The sequence below is a fragment of the Oncorhynchus mykiss genome, chromosome 15 (genome assembly GCF_013265735.2).
Source record: "Oncorhynchus mykiss isolate Arlee chromosome 15, USDA_OmykA_1.1, whole genome shotgun sequence".
NCBI lineage: Eukaryota > Metazoa > Chordata > Actinopteri > Salmoniformes > Salmonidae > Oncorhynchus > Oncorhynchus mykiss.
The window spans coordinates 61,106,232-61,124,069 of NC_048579.1; the positions used below are offsets into that span (position 1 = coordinate 61,106,232).

Below are 17,838 nucleotides of genomic sequence, written 5' to 3' on the forward strand. Positions count from 1 at the left end.
CATACTGCTAAAGCAACACTCGAGTGGTTTAAGGGGATATTAAATGTCTTGGAACGGCCTAGTCAAAGCCCAGACCTCAATCCAATCTGCTAGGACAGCAGAGTCCCTGCCCATCTTCTAAAAACATCTGAAACTCTACCTCTTCAAACAGTATCTTTAATAATCCTCCTCCTCACATCGACCTACCCCCCCCTAAAAAACAACAACAAAAAAGTAATAATAATAATAAATGACAGAAAATGCTAAGTGACTTAAATGTAAATTAATATTTGACTAAAACATACTGTAACATTTGTATACGATCACATGTTTCTCTCTATTATACTTGGGAACAGATTTCTTCAATTAAAATCACTTGGAAATGATTCCCTGTTGTTTTTAGTGTATTATGTCCAACTTTATAAAGTGTTATTATTTGAACATAACACCTTCAAGTCTGGAAACCAAAGAGAAATGCATTGCTCCACAATAAAGACCAATTTTCAAAACTCAGATTAAGCCTAGTCATAGACGAAAAAGCATTTTCAACGGAAAGTCTCCTTTGAACATGCTTTTTACTTTTTAGCCAGAAAACAATATGTTTACCGACTGGTTTTGATCCTCTCACCATTTTGAGAAATAACCGGTCAGTCATGGAACAGCAAGTGGACTTAATGTTATGTACACACAGTGTAAATTTAAAAAATTCATAGCACTAGGGTTGTTAGTAAGTTGACTTTTTTATTGAACTTGATCATTGATAAATTACAAATGGAGAACACAAATTGTTACAAATGACAATAACTACATTTTCAAATGAAGACAATCAGTTTGACGGCAGATGACACAAACTAGGAGTGTTTTGTAAAATCCCTCGACCCCCCCCCCCCCCCCCCCCCCCACTGTATTCACTAAGGCCTGGTCAATCATCACAGCAGCGAACACAAATGTACAATGGCCAACGGAAAGTCCTTATCAAGCACTGAACACAACAATTAAATTCAGGTTCATCTGAATCAGAGGGATTTGGCTGGGGAGCAGGGTTTGGTGGAGGAGCAGGTCCAGGCTGGGGAGCAGGGCCAGGCTGGGGAGCAGGGTTTTGCTGAGTGTTACCAGTGGAGTTACCATCACTGTACTGTATGAGGTACTCAGGGTAAACCTGATGCGTTTCAAAAACTACAAACACTCTGGGGTCTTGAATGTTGTTCACACAGCTGTCATAGAAGCTGGATCCTCCGGTTTCTTTAGGAGGTGGTTTCTCATATCTGTTGTTTCCCACAGTGTAGTCTCCCACCAGCACCTGACAAACAAACATGGACCTCAATCCTGACTGGCTGGTGTATCGGTGTGAGTACTTAGCATCCCTAGCAAAGTAACTTCCTGAAAATAAGATATAGACAACGTTTAGCCCAGTGTTTAAAAAAAATCTGCTTTTTATATATAGCTTTTGTCCACACTGACAGTAAGGAAAAATAAAATTACAACATTTATTAAACCAGTTGTGTTCAGAGACATTTCATTATGTAAGAATGTGTGACTTCACTTTTAGAGAAAACATTTTAAATGATATTATTTATCCCATAATGATATTCAGTACACACAGACATAGACAAGCAAATTGTCAATACAACATTTATTAAGTCTCTCTGGATAAAAGTGTCTGCTAAATTACTAAAATATAAATGTAAAATTCATTTGGATTTATTGAAACATTGCATACATAGTACATAGTACATAGTACTGGCATCCTACCTTTTCCGTAGGAAGTTCCATTTTTTCCACATATTCTCCAGTCAAAGTTGTCTCTGCAAATACTGTCAAAGTATTTGGAGTCAGTACCATGGAAAAGCTGCTTCTCATTGATGCTTGTCAAGGAAGATTTCATTTGATCTCTTTGTCTAAAAAGGAATATTTGTGAATCAACCTATTTTAGTGTGCCATTATTTACATTTAATAAGACTAACAAATGTGTCATTAAAATGGTAAATGCAGAATCACTGTACAGTTGCATAAATCAAAGCTAACATCATAAAATAACTCATTAGAAGCTGTATAGTGTTGAAAATCACTTTGTTCATTAACTGTGTTATTTCTATTTTGAATTGAGATCAGTTTCAGTAAATATCATCCACATGTTTTCGTATTACCAAAATGTTAGCATGATTATCAAAATATGCACTTAAACTGTCAGAGACGTCCACGGTAAGAAGAAAAAACAGATTTCTATTTTGAGTGAACTATTTTTCAAAGAAACATACAGCACGTAGAACTTCCATAGGGCTGGGTTTTGTACTCTCTCAATGGTGTGTATTTGAAACCCCACCACAGTTTTCTCAAAAAGGGCCTTGATGTCTTCGTGTTCACCTGTTGAGCTTGACAACATAACTCTCTGTGAAGAAAAACCCTTTGTAAGCTCATTCATACACAATAATACATGCTTTTAGAAGACACCGTGTGGTACTACATGCTATACAATTTGTTCAGAACAGTATGATGCTGGTTTGTATTCAAACAAGTTCATCTGATCATTTAATGTAACATCCCATCCACAGTGAACATTAACACAATGCATGTATGTTTTATGCTTTTGGGATGTTTTTCCATTACCTCAAAGCCAATCCCAGGCAATCGAGACTGGTCCCAGTAAGGTGGCACAATCGAAGAGTTGGTATTGGATGTGCTTAAGGAAGAAGTTAGGGGATATGGAGGGGTAATTTACACCTTGCATATCCTTATACGAACAGCTGTGATAGGATTACATTACATTCCGAACAAGGGCCTCACATTTACTTGCAATTACACCTGGGGAGCTATTTTCGGCTGGCGGTAATGAGGCGCAAGTGTCAAACACACGTTATATTTGACATGACAAAATTGCAATCTATCTCACTGGCACTTTCTAGCCCTTACGCCAGGTTCTGCGATTTACCTGTCTAACATCAACGGGCTTGCGCTGAATTTCAGGGGGCAACTACGGATATTTAAGACTGGTCTTAGTGGTAAAGCAATTGATTATGGCATTGATTTTGCCAACGGAGGCTGACAAAGTAGCCTTATGTAGCCTTATGTGCATCATCAAAATATCACAATAGCCAAACAGTCAGACATTCCCCTTTTTATTTATGTTGAACACTATTTTTGTCCAGGTTCTGTGAAAAGTTTGGACTCATTAAGTGTGATGCCCCTGAAAGGTATCAGTAGCCATGTTTCCATTAAATTATCCAGTGATTATTTTTTGGACATTTAGAAAGTAATTTTTACATTTTACAGTAGGCTTACACCGACTGTACAAAACATTAGGAATACCTTCCTAATATTGAGTTTGCACCCTCTTTTGCCCTCAGAACAGCCTAAATTCGTCACGGCATGGACTCCACAGAAATGCTGACCCATGTTGACTCCATTGCTGCTCACATTTGTGTCAAATTAGTTGGATGTCATTTTTGTAGTGGACCATTCTTGGTTCACACCAGAAACTGTTGAGTGTGAAAAACTCAGTAGGGTTGCAGTTCTTGACACACTCAAACCGGTGTGCCTGGCACCGACTACCATATCATTAAAATAGAGCCCCTGGTATTAAAATGTGTGCCGGATTGTTTCCGCATACAAGCCACTAGGGGCAACGTGAGTGCCTATGTTGTGGATGGGTTAAGGAGAGGAATGAACTGGGAGGATTGGGGGTTCAACCCCAGTGATCGGCACTCATTTAGTTATTTTACTTTTTCTGTTTTAACACCATGCCAAACCTTAACCCTTAACTACTCAAGAATTAATGCCTAAATATAGTTTTTTTCTCTTCCCTTTTGTGTAGTCTGACTGGCAGCTAAAATACGTCAAAATGTGCCGTAATTAAAGCAGAAACATGCCATAATCTACAGACGGCCCCACACTCTGTAATTAAAGCAGAAACATGCCATAATCTACAGACGGCCCCACACTCTGTAATTAAAGCAGAAACATGCCATAATCTACAGACGGCCCCACACTCTGTAATTAAAGCAGAAACATGCCATAATCTACAGACCGTACCACAGACGGCCCCACACTCCGTAATTAAAGCAGAAACATGCCATAATCTACAGACGGCCCCACACTCCATAATTAAAGCAGAAACATGCCATAATCTACAGACGGCCCCACACTCTGTAATTAAAGCAGAAACATGCCATAATCTACAGACCGTACCACAGACGGCCCCACACTCTGTAATTAAAGCAGAAACATGCCATAATCTACAGACCGTACCACAGACGGCCCCACACTCTGTAATTAAAGCAGAAACATGCCATAATCTACAGACGGCCCCACACTCCATAATTAAAGCAGAAACATGCCATAATCTACAGACGGCCCCACACTCTGTAATTAAAGCAGAAACATGCCATAATCTACAGACCGTACCACAGACGGCCCCACACTCTGTAATTAAAGCAGAAACATGCCATAATCTACAGACCGTACCACAGACGGCCCCACACTCTGTAATTAAAGCAGAAACATGCCATAATCTACAGACGGCCCCACACTCCGTAATTAAAGCAGAAACATGCCATAATCTACAGACGGCCCCACACTCCGTAATTAAAGCAGAAACATGCCATAATCTACAGACCGTACCACAGACGGCCCCACACTCCGTAATTAAAGCAGAAACATGCCATAATCTACAGACCGTACCACAGACGGCCCCACACTCTGTAATTAAAGCAGAAACATGCCATAATCTACAGACCGTACCACAGACGGCCCCACACTCCGTAATTAAAGCAGAAACATGCCATAATCTACAGACGGCCCCACACTCCGTAATTAAAGCAGAAACATGCCATAATCTACAGACCGTACCACAGACGGCCCCACACTCTGTAATTAAAGCAGAAACATGCCATAATCTACAGACCGTACCACAGACGGCCCCACACTCTGTAATTAAAGCAGAAACATGCCATAATCTACAGACGGCCCCACACTCCGTAATTAAAGCAGAAACATGCCATAATCTACAGACGGCCCCACACTCCGTAATTAAAGCAGAAACATGCCATAATCTACAGACCGTACCACAGACGGCCCCACACTCCGTAATTAAAGCAGAAACATGCCATAATCTACAGACCGTACCACAGACGGCCCCACACTCTGTAATTAAAGCAGAAACATGCCATAATCTACAGACGGCCCCACACTCTGTAATTAAAGCAGAAACATGCCATAATCTACAGACGGCCCCACACTCCGTAATTAAAGCAGAAACATGCCATAATCTACAGACGGCCCCACACTCCGTAATTAAAGCAGAAACATGCCATAATCTACAGACCGTACCACAGACGGCCCCACACTCCGTAATTAAAGCAGAAACATGCCATAATCTACAGACCGTACCACAGACGGCCCCACACTCTGTAATTAAAGCAGAAACATGCCATAATCTACAGACCGTACCACAGACGGCCCCACACTCCGTAATTAAAGCAGAAACATGCCATAATCTACAGACGGCCCCACACTCCGTAATTAAAGCAGAAACATGCCATAATCTACAGACCGTACCACAGACGGCCCCACACTCTGTAATTAAAGCAGAAACATGCCATAATCTACAGACCGTACCACAGACGGCCCCACACTCTGTAATTAAAGCAGAAACATGCCATAATCTACAGACGGCCCCACACTCTGTAATTAAAGCAGAAACATGCCATAATCTACAGACGGCCCCACACTCCGTAATTAAAGCAGAAACATGCCATAATCTACAGACCGTACCACAGACGGCCCCACACTCCGTAATTAAAGCAGAAACATGCCATAATCTACAGACGGCCCCACACTCCGTAATTAAAGCAGAAACATGCCATAATCTACAGACCGTACCACAGACGGCCCCACACTCTGTAATTAAAGCAGAAACATGCCATAATCTACAGACGGCCCCACACTCTGTAATTAAAGCAGAAACATGCCATAATCTACAGACCGTACCACAGACGGCCCCACACTCCGTAATTAAAGCGTAATTAAAATGGGCAGCCATAATTATGTTGCTGCAGTTACGGCAAGGGATGGTGTTTCATTTGGAGCTTGAGTTGATCATTTCCCTTCATTGCGAGAACCAATAATGATTTCAGAACTGCAATGTATTTTTACTGAAGGTTTGTATAAAACTGAAGTGTACATTACATGTCATTGGAGTGCACTTTCCTTTTTTCACGTTAATCGTTTTCCCTTTTCCATTGACCTTATGCCTGACATGTTTCTAATACATTGATATATTGTCACTCAATTAATCAAGGAAATGTTATGATCCAAAAACATATAATGGGAAAACGTCATTCTTTTCACAATTTTTCAAAAAGTTAGGCATTAACCAATTGACGCTTATGTCAATTGGTCATGCTCCCAGTCGGCTTTGTGGTACGAATGGGAAAATAAAATTGTAACAGAGTTGATGCTTATGTCAACATACGCGCAGTCAATGGGAAAAGATGAGCGTCGATGAATTGACACTTCAACACTGTGACACTTATCTTTACCCATTTGACTGGAATGTCTTTAACCACCCCCTTTATTAGAATGGATTAACCAGGGATCATCATTTAGGCTATATTACAGGCAGCATATCATTTTTGATGATGTCATCATCATCACTATCACATGCCTGTCTCTCGCTCCCCTTTAGACTTTCCCTATCAATTCATTTGATACATTGTGTCTTTGTCACGGATCCCCTGGTACTGCTGCTCATTCCGTGTGCCAGTTCCGGAGGTCTACGTCACCAGTCTCTAGGCGTCACTGAACTGTCTCATTATGCACGCCTGGTTCCCTGTCCCCCTGATTAGTATGTGTATATATGTGCCCTCTGTTCACCATTGCCTTGGTCGGTTATTGCTCCCATGTCTGTTGGTCTTGTGAGTACCTGTGCTTTGTTGTCTCGGCTTTCGTGCTCCGTGTATTGAGTACTCATTATTACGGGTCTCGTCCAGTGTATTGTTGTGCACTTGTTATTACAGGTCTGGTCCCGTGTATTGTATTCATGGGTCTCATGTTGTATTTTTAGGTGGAGTATTATGACACCTTGTTCCGATGGTATAAACAGGGCTAAAGGTACACTACCGTTCAAAAGTTTGGGGTCACTTAGAAATGTCCTTGTTTTCCATGAAAACATGCATGAAATCAGTTGCAAAATGAATATGAAATAGTTAAGACGTTGACAAGGTTATAAATAATGATTTTTAATTGAAAAAACAATTGTGTCCTTCAAACTTTGCTTTCGTCAAATCATTTGCAGCAATTACAGCCTTGCAGACCTTTGCCATTCAATTATCAATTTGTTGAGGTAATCTGAAGAGATTTCACCCACAAATTGGATCGGCTTGATGGGCACTTCTTACGTACCATACGGTCAAGCTGCTCCCACAACAGCTCAATAGGGTTGAGATCTGGTGACTGTGCTTGCCACTCCATTATATATATATATATACCAGCTGACTGCTTCTTCCCTAAATAGTTCTTGCATAATTTGGAGCTCTGCTTTGGGTCATTGTCCTGTTGCAGGAGGAAATTGGCTCCAATTAAGCTCCGTCCACAGGGTATGGCATGGCATTGCAAAATGGAGTGATAGCCTTCCTTCTTCAAGATCCCTTTTATCCTGTACAAATCTCCACTTTACCACCACCAAAGCACCCCCAGACCATCACATTGCCAACACCATGCTTGACAGTTGGCATCAAGCACTCCTCCAGCATCTTTTAATTTTTTCTGCATCTCACAAATGTTCTTCTTTGTGATCCAAACACCTCAAAATTAGATTTGTCTTTCCAGTGTCTGTTCTTTTGCCCATCTTAATATTTTATTTTTATTGGCCAGTCTGAGATATGGCTTTTTCTTTGCAACTCTGCCTAGAAGGCCGGCATCCCGGAGTCACCTCTTCACTTTTGACGTTGAGACTGGTGTTTTGCGTGTACTATTTCATGAAGCTGCCAGTTGAGGACTTGTGAGGCGTCTGTTTGTCAAACTAGACACTCTAATGTCCTCTGGCTCAGTTGTGCACCAAGGCCTCCCACTCCTCTTTCTATTCTGTTTAGAGCCAGTTTGCGCGAGCCAGTTTGCGATCTTCAGTTTCTTGGCAATTTCTCACATTGAATAGCCTTCATTTCTCAGAACAAGAATAGACGGACGAGTTTCAGAAGAAAGATCTTTGTTTCTGGCCATTTTGAGCCTGTAATCGACCCCACAAATGCTGATGCTACAGATACTCAACTAGTCTAAAAAAGGCCAGTTGTAATGCTTCATTAATCAGAACAACAGTTTTCAGCTGTGCTAACATAATTGCAAAAGGGTTTTCTAATGATCAATTAGCCTTTTAAATGATAAACTTGGATTAGCTAACACAACGTGCCATTGGAACACAGGAGTGATGGTTGCTGATAATGGGCCTCTTTACGCCTATATAGATATTCCATCAAATAAAATCTGCCGTTTACTGCTACAATAGTAATTTACAACATTAACAATGTCTACACTATATTTCTGATTAATGATGCCATAATGCCATGATGTTATTTTAAAATGGACAAAAAATGTGCTTTTCATTCAAAACCAAGGACATTTCTAAGTGACCCCAAACGTTTGAACGGAAGTGTAGCTATTACAAATTTGGAGGCATAAACTTCCAGGACCATATATTCCCCCAGCAATGGGAGGTCAAGTGTCACCTTGGTCTCTCCTGTCTGTGACCTAACATTTCCTTACTGTTTGTCCCTCTTCATATCCTCCCGATCTACTACATCTCTACCACTAATGTACTACTATACAAAAAATGTATATAGGCTTATATATTTTTTTGAAAGCATAATTTCTTAACTAAATGATCTTGCCTAGATTATTTGAATGTGGTATTAATTACATTAGCTGTATTTCACTCTTACCAAATTGCTCTCTGAACATCTATGGCAGAGTTGAAGATCGGCCGTCTTCTGACCCATCTTAGGGTGTGTGAGCTCTTGTTACTCTGGATCATGTCTAAAAAATAATATATTTCTCAGTTCAGAAAGTAAATAAGGTAGATACTAAAGCAGGTAGATAATATCAGCCTACCTTCCAAATTGACTTCATAGGTGTGTCGTCCAGCAGTGAACTCAAACACTGAGCCAAGAGACGGATCACTGTACACCCTCTCTAGGTCCTCCATAGTCTTAGTACACACACACACACACACACACACACACACACACACACACACACACACTTTAGGGATACTTTCTTTCTTCTTTTCTTTGTGCCGTATTAGAGGGTGAAATTAGGTATCACTACATACTGATGACCAAAATGCGTTCCAGCATTCATCCTCTTTTTCCCAGTACCAAGCCCACTCGGTAGCAAGGACAGCTTCTGGTTGGTCCAGGGAGGAAACCGTAGCAAGTCGCCGAACTTTGCTGTGACCACGGATCATGAGGATAAAATTCACCGGTGGTATTCCATGGCTAGGGCATAAAAAACACCTTTTAATTCATTTTAAACATTTTGTAATTGTCTCTCAGTTAAAAATATATGTTTTGGGCATACATACCTCTCTGTCTTTGCTGGGTCACAGTAGTCTCTCTCAATGCCCTCATTATCTGGGATACATGACCAGCCACATCCATTCTCCACCTCCCATTGATATGGCATAGAAGAATGGATGCCCATACATTTATCTTAAATATAAATCAATATCAGTGCAATAAACCCATACCGATTAAGTCAGGGAAATTAGAACACCAATGTGTTTGTCAAATAACAATTATTCCCACTGATAATACCTCCAGTGTTATACTGTACCTCCTTTAAAGCAACATCCTAAAATGTAGTCATGACAAATTTCATTTTTTTCTGGAAAAAAAGATTTCACATTTCAATTTCTGATTAGTTTGCAAAGTAAGCTTGAAAGTTATTTTTAGAACACACAATGCCAAAATTCAGCAATACAGTTAAATAAACAAGACATGACATTCTAGACTCTCATTATTGTGAGTTTATATCTGTTCTGGACAGTAGTCTCAAAATACATCATTTTATTTACCATTAATACAAATGATTCAGGATTCTGTAAATATGTGTCAATGTATTAGCTCGGGGAAAGTTAAATAATATGTAGATAAAGTTGGGCACATTTGCTGCACCTTTCATGATTTTACGAAATTGGGAGGTCTGTAGGAAAGTCTCAGCAAGTCCCATGGATTCATTGATGGGCCCAACGATCTCAATCTCTCTTTTATCCGCATCCTCACATATACGCACAAAACGTACAGACATACTGTGTGCAGAGATACAATAATAAGTAGAACAACCACAACCACAAAAATTACAACAGGTCATTCAGTCAGTTTACAGGGGTCGGTATAGGTTTAGGGTTTAACAGTAAACATATCAGAGGTCTAGCAATTATTATTATATACCTAATATAATATTAATAAAATAATAATGTAATACATTTATAATGATGTATATATAATCATGTCGTATTTTATTTATGCTTAATATCAGTTACTTATGAGATCTGTGTACAGGTGTTTGCTTCAGCTGCATAATGATCATCCTTTGAGAGGGCATTTGAAGTCGGATCCATTGTACGTTTACTTAAATGTACATCAAATCTACGAAACAAATCTTGACTATATATACAAGTTAAAGTAAGCCAAAGCCTTGGAGAAACTGCATCTGAGCCATTAGGAGCCTAAAAACACAAAGAAGTGAGAATGCTTACCTTGTAAGATACAGCCTCAAGTGTGCTCTGAGATTGTCACGCAGATAAATGCTGTTTATAGGCTATCATACAAGGAAATGGCAAATGGCTTACTGTAAATTACTATGATAAACCAAATCATACTTTGCCCTTTGATGGTAGTAAATAAAAAAATACCTGACTCAGCCCTCTGACCTCTGACTTTATGGTTGGTTATATGCCGCGTTCACGCAGTAGTCAGAACTAGGAAACTCTGACATTTCCGACTTGCTACAACTACTGGTTGTAGTTATACACAACACGTTCAACGAATCAGCATGTCAGAAATGTCGGAGTCCCGACTAGCGTGTGAAAGTGCCAATAGTCGGACGGCGCTGCTGGGAGATCGTGGAAATTGTTTCCCATTAGTACGGATGCAGAGACTTGACTGTCCGAATGCTTCCCATCCCAAACAGTTTGTGCAAATTATGACATTTTTTGATGTTTTTGCTCGTTTTGGTCTTCGGTGTGGGTTTTTACAAGGCATTTTTTCTTGAAACAAGCCGAAGTCGGTAGCCAAAGTCTACACCCCTTCTTCAATAATTGCTCAACAGTAAGGATTCTTAAATTGTGTTTTGGCATTCAAAGACAAGTTTTCATGCAGATGTTTTCACGTGAGAAATACTGCACCAAACATCTTAGTTAGATGTAAAATTGCATTTGACCCATGTGATAGCCCACAGATGGTCAGCCATCCAAACAATGTCATAAATCGTGATTGAGTCATCACGCTGTTCCTCGGCGCCAGCAAGTCGCTAGAAGCATCTGCCTCTACTGGCCTACAGCGCCTTAGGAAAGTATTCACACCCCTTTACTGTCACGCCCTGATCTGTTTCACCTGTGCTTGAATCTGTGTTTGAAATTCACTGCTCAACCAAAGGACCTTACAGATGTGGGCCACAGAGATGAGGTAGTCGTTCAAAAATCATGTTGAACATTATTATTGCACACAGAGTGAGTCCATACAACTTATTATGTGACTTGTTAAGCAGATTTTTTACTCCTGAACTTATTTAGGCATGCCATAACAAAGGGGTTGAATAATTGTTGACACAAGATATTTCAGCTTTTCATTTCTAATTAATTTGCACACATTTTGAAAAACACAATTCAGGTATGAAAAACATATCAGGTATTGTGTGTTAAGGCCAGTATCAAACAATCTGAATTGAATCCATTTGTAATTCAAGCTGTAACTAAACAAAATGTGAAAAAAGTCAAGGGGTTTGAATACTTTCTGAAGGCACTGTATGTTTTAATATTCAAATTCAGAGTTGAAATACAGATGTTAAATATTAGTCATTGTCTGTAAATGACGTTTACAAACTTTCAAGATAAAAACATCAGTTTCATATTGTGGCAAGTTTCTAGTACAGAGGCTCGTGAGACAGTACATTTCCAACAAAAGTGATTTTATTACCTATGAAGTTACAACCTAAATGATCTCTTCAAGATCAAACTTGCAAACACAGCTATCTGCTCTCTCAGGTCTCTCCTCCTTAGGGAAAAATAGCAGCCAATAACTGTGGTGGCAGATTGAGTAGCTAGCCACACTGTTAACTAGCCTATGGAGGTCAGCTGTATTCATTTTCAAGCCAGTGGGCGCGTTCCAGGCTGACTACATGGATTGTGGTGCTAGTGAGGGCATGGAAACTGTAACTGTCCAGTGAAAATCATATTCAGCTAACTCATACCCAAATAATGTTGTTGACTTGTTCTATACTTGTATTTGTGGCCGAAGCATAAATTAGAGAAAAACACTTTAAATAAACCCACCTGAAACTTGTATCTCAAATAGACCGTTTAAAAAAATGCTTGCTATCTCTTCATAGAACACAATGCCATTTTGTGGCTCATTGGCTGAGCTGGCCAATCAGTGATCACATGAATATTTTGAATGACTGGTATCTTCCCACACTTATGTTGCTGGGGTACGGAATTGTTTTAAGATGGTCATAATATGGATCATTTAGTTTTTTAATTTCGAATTTTAGGACCCCTTTAAGTATAAAAAAAATGTCATCTTAAATTTGGCCTTCACTACTATAGCCCAGAAAAAGCATTGAATAACACATTCATAAATGGGAAAAAATACAGTCCAAAAACAAATAATAAGAAATAAGGTTTTGAAGTGTCTGTCCTAAATCTAGGAGATATTTAAATAAAACTCAGGAAATACATATATTTCTTTACAAATATTTAATCCCTGTTTTTGGCTCAAAACTACCTTCATACTTCCATTATTATTTTTAAATTGGTACCGGTTACCTTCAGATTAGTCATGTGACACGTGTGGGGGTCGCAGAGTCTCCCCTTTCCATATAGTGGTCATACTAGTTTTTAGGTCAAACCGTTTGGACACTACAGACATTTTAATTTTCATGAGAAGACCGATTTTCTGGATGTCTCATGGTCTAACAAACCCTGCTCTAGCTCTGCCACCTTTCACCGCAGATGCTGAGGTGCGACACCCAGTAGGTGGATTGAGACTGACGGATTAAACTGACGGATTTTGATGGGGATTTTTTTCTTATGTTACTTAAATTGAATCGACTCTTGTTAATATACTTAATGACCATTTTTTGTACGGAAAACTATTTCACTCATATTGTAATTAATTATAGGTCATATTCTGGAAACACTGCACAGTTAGTTTAAGTGGCTACCTCTCAAGGCTCCACACATATTCAATTTAATTGATGGATTATTTAAAACCATTAAAACAATGGAGGCGAAAACAATCCCAGAGGGCTTATTTCCATTTTTGTCCTAGAGTGGGGAATACAAACGATGTACATTTTTTGTAAATAAGTGCGTATATGCTATTGACAAAATAAAAGGTGTTTCTGTGCATTTAGCCTCCACTACATCCCTGCAGGTGCACCTTCAGGGTGTTCTGTTACAGTGTAAATGAAAACATTTCAAGAGAAGCAGCTCTACTGCTGTGAGTGACATCGAAAAAAGATATGCCTCTTTGTCTATGCAATAGACATGGCACCAATAATGATTCACCAATACTACCCAAAAGCCTACAAGAAACAGGAAAAGAGAGAGAACAAGTGCTATAATGTACAATTTTACTTTGTGGACAATTACAATTTGAGTGAAGTCACGGTTGTAATGTTGCAATCAATGAAAAGGTTAACAGTAGGGTTTGTTTGGACTAAAGGAGCTTGCAGACGGAGAGCGGCAGGGTGAACCATCGACCAGGGGCCCATCGATGTTCAATTATGCTAAGTGGCAGGGGGAGAAACGTGAAAACCACTGAGGTTTGCCTTTGTTGACCAATCACAGTAGATTACGAAGCCTGCATGGTGATAGCCTAGTGATAAAGTCAAGTCTCTCAACCTTGAGTCCAAGTACAAGTCTGAGTATTTTATAGTCGAATCCCAAGTCGAGTCACGAGTCCCTTGGTACTGCACCTTCAGTCCGAACAAACCCTACTGTTAACCTGCAAAAGGCTGTGGTCCAACATGTTTTACCTATATTACGAGAACTAGCATGTGGAGTCTTGCACATTAGACAGGATAGCTTGCAAAAAAAATGTATCTAAAAAAAATGACACCCTTGCTTTCTTGCACTAAAACTCACACTTGCCTTTTCTTACTTGCGCTGACTTTGCTGGTTGTTGCTTTATTTTGAAAAAGTTTCTCACTATGATTATGTTATGTGGTTGTCTCACCTAGCTACCTTAAGATGAATGCTCAGTTAGTGAGTAAGTCGCTCTGGATAAGAGCATCTACTAAATTACTAAAATGCAATTGTAAAAAGTAATTCGGTAGCTATTGTACCTGCTAGCATGTTGAATTAGCAAGGCAACAAAAAAGCAACAACCTCACCATTGTTAGAGTGTAAGTCCGAGTCATCACTGGTCGAGTCTGAGACAAGTCCAAGTCCTGGACTTGAATACTACAACGTGATGAAACAACAGACCAGCTATCTTGCCCCTGTCACACCCTGACCATAGTTTACTTTGTATGTTTCTATGTTTTGGTTGGTCAGGGTGTGATCTGAGTGGGCATTCTATGTTACATGTCTAGTTTGTCCAGTTCTATGTTCGGCCTGATGTGGTTCTCAATCAGAGGCAGGTGTTCGTCATTGTCTCTGATTGGGAACCATATTTAGGTAGCCTGGGTTTCACTGTGTGTTTGTGGGTGATTGTTCCTGTCTATGTGTTTTCACCAGATAGGCTGTTTAGGTTTTCGTTACGTTTATTGTTTTTGTAGTGTTTGTGTTTAGTGTGTTTTTTCATTAAACATGAATCGCAATCGACACGCTGCATTTTGGTCCGACTCTCCTTCACATACAGAAAACCGTTACAGCCCCTCTGTTAATTGGCTAACATGACCAGTTTACAGAGTCATGTCTGACAATCAAAAATCATTGTTTTCTAATCTATTTTTGGGTAAATAAATTCTGTTGAATGTAAATACTTTTTATACATACTTGTGTTGTTACAGCGATTCCTTTTTTGCATGTCAATATTACAGTAAATGTTTACTTGCTTATGGTCACCGGCAGCCGTCGCCCTCCATGTAAAGGCACCAGCCTGTGATAAGAGCTACGATTTGTGTAAACTCTTCAGAATTGTGTACTGTGGGTGTCACTAAGTAGGCAGATACCCAATGTCATCAGTGCACAATCCATAGGTATGACTGTATAGTACATATATACACAGAGTATACAAAATAGTACGATTAAATCCATTTTTATTTGTCACATGCGCCAAATACAACCGGTGTAGACCTTACAGTGTAATGCTTACTTACAAGCCCTAACCAACACCTGCTCTTTCCATGACATAGACTGACCAGGTAAATCCAGGTGAAAGCTATGATCCCTTATTGATGTCACTTGTTAAATCGTCATGCACCCCAGAAATCGGAGGTGGCACAAAGTATGTGAGGTTGGCTGGGGGGTGAAGATGGACAATTTAGCATTTTTCAAACACCTGAAACAGCTTTTTCCTGCAATCTAGAGACATAATCATTATGCTTAATTCTATGCCAAAAATATGTTTATTTTTATGCATATGTCTTGAGCTGTCTGTATCCTCCTGACTGGTGGTTATTTTTTTAAGGAAAGGCTTCTCTGCATTTCTGCTAAAATCTTGGTAAAATATTTAAAGGAATTTGAGTCTTATTCAGTACATTTAGTAATTGCTTGCTTTTGTAGAGTCATGCCAGCTAAGATAGCTACTCTAACTTGATTGATAGCCTGAAATGGCTTCTTGGTGGCTAGTTGAGGTTGCGAGATAGGTTCCCAATCTTGGCTAGCTTAAGCCAACTTCATAAAATTGTTAGGTGGCTAGTATTACAGAGAAACAACAAAAACTGGAAAAAAATATGAAAAACACAGTCAGGTTCATAAGTATTTGGACAGTGACCGAATGTGCATACTTTTGGCTCTGTATGCCACCAAAATGGATTGGAGAATAAATGTGTAGACTTTCATCTATAATTTAATGGTTTTGTCAAAATTATTGTATGAACCGTGTAGGAACTACATCCATTTTTATACATAGCCCCCCAATTTTAGGGGCTCAAAAGTAATTGGACAAACTAACATAATCATAAATTAAATGGTTTGCAAATTCTTCGCAGTCAATGATTGCCTGAAGTCTGGAACCCATAGACATCACCAGATGCTGGGTTTCTTCCCTGGTGATGCTCTGCCAGGCCTTTACTGCTGCTGTCTTCTGTTCCTGCTTGTTTTTGGGCGTTTTTCCTTCAGCAAGTGAAATGCATGCTCAATTGGATTCAGGTCTGGTGATTGACTTGGCCATTGCAGAACATTCCACTTCTTTGCCTTAAAAATGTATTGGGTTGCTTTCGCAGTATGCGTCGGGACATTGTCCATCTGCACTGTGAAGCTCCGTCCAATGAGTTTTGAAGCATTTCGCTGAATCCGAGCAGATAATATAGCCCTAGACACTTCGGAATTCATTCTGCTGCTTGTCAGCAGTCACATCATCAATAAAATGTGTCCTTTGGTCTGGAGTCCAAATGGGAGATTTTTGGTTCCAACCACTGTGTCTTTGTGAGACGCGGTGTGGGTGAACGGATGATCTCGGATGATGTATTTCCCACCGTAAAGCATGGAGAAGGAGGTGTTATGTTGTGGGGGTGCTTTGCTGGTGACACCGTCGGTGATTTATTTAGAATTCACAGCATTCTGCAGCAATTCGCCATCCCATCTGGTTTGGGCTCAGTGGGACTATCATTTGTTTTTCAATATGACAATGACCCAACACACCTCCAGGCTGTGTAAGGGATATTTTATCAAGAAGGAGAGTGATGGAGTACTGCATCAGATGACCTGGCCTCCACAATCCCCGACCTCAACCAACTTGAGATGGTTTGGGATGAGTCGGATTGCAGAGTGAAGAAAAGCAGCCAACAAGTGCTCAGCATATGTGAGAACTCCTTGAAGACTGTTGGGAAAGCATTCCAGGTGAAGCTGGTTGAGAGAATGCCAAGAGTGTGCAAAGCTGTCATCAAGGTGAGGGATGGTTACTTTGAAGAATCTAAAATCTAAAATATATTTTGATTTGTTTAACACTTTTTTGGTTCCTACATGATTCCATATGTGTTATTTCCTATTTTTGTTGTCTTCACCATTATTCTACAATGTAGAAAATAGTAAAAATGTTGTTACGTTACAGCTTTATTCTAAGTGGATTAAATAGTTTCCACCCCTCATCAATCTACACACAATACCCCATAATGACAAAGTAAAAACACATTTTTAAACATTTTTGAAAAAATGATTACAAATGTAAAAAATGAAAAATAACATTTACATAAGTATTCAGACTCTTTACTCAGTATTTTGTGGAAGCACCTTGGGCAGCGATTACAGCCTTGAGTCTTCTTGGGTATTACTGTTTTTATTTATAATTCAAATCTATTTTTTATTTGTCATTATGGGGTATTGTGTGTGTATATTGATGAGGGGGAAAACATATTTAATCCATTTTAGAATAAGGCTGTAAAATGTGGAAAAGGGGAAGGGGTCTGAATACTTTTCCAATTTTAGAATAAGGCTGCAAAATGTGGAAAAGGGGAAGGGGTCTGAATACTTTTCCAATGCAC

General features: G+C 39.6%; 1 protein-coding gene across 5 annotated transcripts; it reads right to left on the bottom strand.

Annotated features, from left to right (window-relative positions):
* Positions 1–881: 881 nt before the first annotated feature.
* On the bottom strand, positions 882–10,873 carry LOC110490499 (protein mono-ADP-ribosyltransferase PARP12). 5 transcript variants are annotated; one of them, XM_021563916.2, is made up of 11 exons: positions 10,727–10,873; positions 10,143–10,276; positions 9,802–9,852; positions 9,551–9,677; positions 9,299–9,464; positions 9,079–9,175; positions 8,910–9,003; positions 2,587–2,659; positions 2,238–2,368; positions 1,732–1,877; positions 882–1,359 (listed from the first exon to the last, which is right to left on the bottom strand). In XM_021563916.2, exons 2-11 carry the CDS (start codon positions 10,273–10,275, stop codon positions 902–904), a joined length of 1,476 nt encoding a protein of 491 aa, XP_021419591.2. In that variant the 5' UTR covers position 10,276; positions 10,727–10,873; the 3' UTR covers positions 882–901. The 5 variants fall into 5 exon arrangements, 3 of the variants coding, with proteins under 3 accessions (XP_021419591.2, XP_036800779.1, XP_036800778.1); XM_036944884.1 differs by lacking the exon at positions 10,727–10,873 and having other exon boundaries at positions 1,732–1,793; positions 10,143–10,717; XM_036944883.1 differs by lacking the exon at positions 10,727–10,873 and having other exon boundaries at positions 10,143–10,717.
* Between the last annotated feature and the right edge of the window lie 6,965 nt (positions 10,874–17,838).

Excerpts from the sequence above, each read along its gene's own strand:
- LOC110490499 (XM_036944883.1), bottom strand. The coding sequence starts at position 10,338 with ATGACCTGTTGTAATTTTTGTGGTTGTGGTTGTTCTACTTATTATTGT. Across the intron at positions 9,678-9,801 it reads AGGATGTTGCTTTAAAGGAG|ATAAATGTATGGGCATCCAT; the intron begins GTACAGTATAAC and ends TTTATATTTAAG. Across the intron at positions 9,004-9,078 it reads CTATGAAGTCAATTTGGAAG|ACATGATCCAGAGTAACAAG; the intron begins GTAGGCTGATAT and ends ATTATTTTTTAG.